This window comes from Aplysia californica, unplaced genomic scaffold, assembly GCF_000002075.1.
Source record: "Aplysia californica isolate F4 #8 unplaced genomic scaffold, AplCal3.0 scaffold00694, whole genome shotgun sequence".
Lineage (NCBI taxonomy): Eukaryota > Metazoa > Mollusca > Gastropoda > Aplysiida > Aplysiidae > Aplysia > Aplysia californica.
The window spans coordinates 336670-340034 of NW_004797964.1; the positions used below are offsets into that span (position 1 = coordinate 336670).

The 3365-nt window shown below is 36.9% G+C and overlaps 1 protein-coding gene across 1 annotated transcript in view; it reads right to left on the reverse strand.

Moving 5' to 3' along the window:
- LOC101851895 (chitin deacetylase 7) overlaps positions 1 to 3113 on the reverse strand; it is an 18252-nt gene extending 15139 nt beyond the window's left edge. The window contains exons 1-2 of the mRNA XM_005108496.3: positions 2945 to 3113; positions 567 to 813 (exon numbers count right to left, since the gene is read on the reverse strand). Coding sequence (XP_005108553.1) covers positions 567 to 813; positions 2945 to 2974 — 277 coding nt within the window. The 5' untranslated portion in view covers positions 2975 to 3113. The remainder of the gene's footprint in view (positions 1 to 566; positions 814 to 2944) is intronic.
- Positions 3114 to 3365: the final 252 nt, after the last annotated feature.

The window sequence follows — 3365 nt, forward strand, 5'->3', positions numbered from 1 at the left end:
CTCTCTCTCTCTCTCTCTCTCTCTCTCCCTCTCTCTCTCTTTCTCTTTCCACCCATTTACAAAAAGTAGAAGTAAAGGAAAGACAAATACAGTATAAGAAAACGTTGAGAACAGTTAAATGTATATAATAATTGAACGAAATCATCATGTTACACGTGCTCTTGTTTAAAAAGCACACGGAGAAACATGCAACAACTCTACACAAAATATAACAGGTAGAAAGACATGAAAAAGTCCAATAAAATAATATTCAAGAGTAAGGGGTCAGAGGGTAGAAGGAAAAAAAGATCTACAAATTGAATTCATTCATTCATTCATTCATTCATTCATCCATTCATTCATTCATTCATTCATTCATTCATTCATTCATTCATTCATTCATTCATTCCTTCATTCATTCTTCATTCATCCATTCATTCATTCATTCATGCATTCATTTTTTTCTTTCAAGTATTCAATAGTATTCTCTTCCTTTCTAGTCTAAATTTATTTACTTGTTTTTTATTTACTTATTTAATTTTTTATTAAGTTATTTATCCATGTATTCATTTATAACAGTAACTGACCCTTGAACAGGTTGGTGTAGAGCTCATAGTTGGCGGTGTTGACGCCGTAGTCGAAAGAGATGAGGACCTGTTGGGGTGTGTCGGCGGCGTCCAGGCCCCCGGGGATGGAGGAGTCGTCCCAACACCGGCAGTCGGGAGCCTTGCAGTTGTCCCCGGGTCTACACTCCTGTCCCAGGCACGCCGATGACGTCAGGAGGAGAAGGGCGAGAGTTGTTTTGAGCCAGGCCATGATGGGGATTTGAAGGAGCTGTAGGAATAAGGAAGAGATCAACTTATTTTCTGATAAGTATTAGGTAATTACGACAAGTGTGTGTGTGTGTACAGATGTGGCATATATTATTTTGTTGTACGGCGTGCTGTTGTACGGTGTAGTTTGGTATAAATATGCATCATGATTTATGCTCTCTGTGCGGTACGTGCGGTATGCTATTCTATGCTATTCTATGCTATGCTATGCTATGCTATGTTGATAAATATTATGAGACAAGCTGTGTTCGACATTTCGTAAAAACCATGAAGGCAAAATCACCACATACGAGATGAAATGTCTCTGGAAAAACCTTAACATCACAAGCAGAGAAATGAAGAAGTAAGAGCAACTGTTGGCACTGAGTCCTGTCCGCATTTCAATGAACACACAGAATAAAATGTTTTGGCAACCTGTTCCGAATATCACCGAGCCATCTAGCCTCGGGAACCTATAACATCAAGCACTCAGGCTATAGAGAAAGAGGTAGGCCTCGCAAAAGATGGATTGACGACGTTAAGGAAGTCTGAGAAATAGTAGAACAGAAGAGCTGGCCTACCATAGAAAACTACTTCTTTCCTCGACGCTTAACGGCAACAGAGGATGAAAAAGTAAAATAAAGGTAAAGTAAATGCCATGTGAATTATGACCAGCATACGTGAAGAGTTATTGCTTCCTGTGGCAAGATACGTTAGTGTTCTATTGTACGTGTAGGTAAATATGGCATAATGACATATCATGAATATGGATTGGCATGCTATGCTATGCTATGCTATGTCATGGCATGGTGTGGTGTGGTGTGGTGTGGTGTGGTGTGGTGTGGTATGGTATGGTATGGTATGGTATGGTATCATTATGTCTACAAGATTGTCTGTTTAGAGCATCACAAACTTTGCTTCTTTGCGTGGGAGCGTTTAGTTCAAACAAATTAATATTATCCTGAAGAACATAATTGACAATTCATTCAAAGGTTAGAGATAAAAATAAACTATCTAGATAATTCTATTTTTTTCTAAACACCCTCGACAACCAGAGATACGTGAAACATTTCCAGGCCATGTATCGCGAGCTTGTTGATCTTTTATTTCGGTAATGGTGTAAATCACATTGAAAACAAAGTATTCCAGTCACGAAAAGAAATGCTTTTGTTTGTCATAGACGAAAATAAAATAATATGAGGCGTTTTGGTGAAATCATGCGCTCGTCACAGTAAAGAAATTAAAGAAACCGGGTGAAATGAAACTAAAAATCTTTAGAGAACAGGCATTTAAAGTAACAATTTTTGTCAAATACTACCTGGGATCGGAAATTGGGCTGAAAGTACAAGATAGCGTTCAGCTCATGATACCTCGACAGGAAATTAGCATAGCCTGAAAATAATATATTTGTGTAGCAACGTGGTGGAATCAGGCGCTCTTCAGTTTCTGGGCATTGAGTTGATTGGTATAATCTTAAAGTCTGTTTACGTGCCTTGCTTTTGGTGAAGACAAGACATCGATCTTGAACAGAAGTTGAAATGTTTGCGATTAATGGAGATAAGGGTCGCCTGGTGTCTGTCAGCGGTAAAAATAGCGAGATAATGGCTGAGAAAGTTTTGTGACTTGCTAAGCCTGAGCGTCGTTTGAAAGTGCATATTTACTTTGTTTGTTCCTTTGATCATAGCTTTTTTCTGTAAAATCAGCACATAAATGTGTTTGTAAACGGACATAACAGTCGATTAACCAAATATTTAAAAATCTATAAAAATTGCTTATCGGGGGATGAAATGTCGGACCCTTCAGTTTCATTACTTTGGCGAGGGACTGATTTCAGCACAATGCACATATTGTGTTTTCTTCTTAGGCAGAAAAAAACAATACTTGTCTTCTCCTTGTAGAGGTATCAACTTCAACCGGCCATACGTTCATCACATTCTATATAGAACTATATTTTTAAAAAGAATGAATAAATACAAATCCTCATAAAAAAACTAGAACAAAAACAAAAACGAACCAAAAACATCATAACTGCATAATAAACTCATGTAAACAAGCAAAGATTCGAAAAGTGCCGCGAAGAAAAGATTTAACTATTCATAATTTTACAAAACAGCTATTGACATTACTTAACGCCTTAATTTGCTCCTACTCACCTCTGCTGTTATCAGAAACCAAAGACACATCTACGTTGATTGCACTTATATAGGTGTTAGATATCGCATGTCCACACTTACCCTAGGTAGGACATTTTATCTGCTTAATTAATTACTGTAAACACTTTGATTTTGTTTGCGTGGTAAGTTTTTACATGTCGAGCTTCACAGAAATATCTGGTTTAGTTTGCTGTGCCTGCTGAAAGTTGGTTCGTTCGTTAGTTAGTTAGTTAGTTAGTTAGTTAGTTAGTTAGTTAGTTAGTTAGTTAGTTAGTTAGTTGGTTGGTTTGTTGGTTAATTAGTTAGCTAGTTAGTTAGCTAGTTAGTTAGTTACTTAGCTAGTTAGTTAGTTAGTTAGTTAATTAGTTAGTTAGTTATTAGTTAGTTAGTTAGTTAGTTAGTTAGTCAGTTAGTTAGTTAG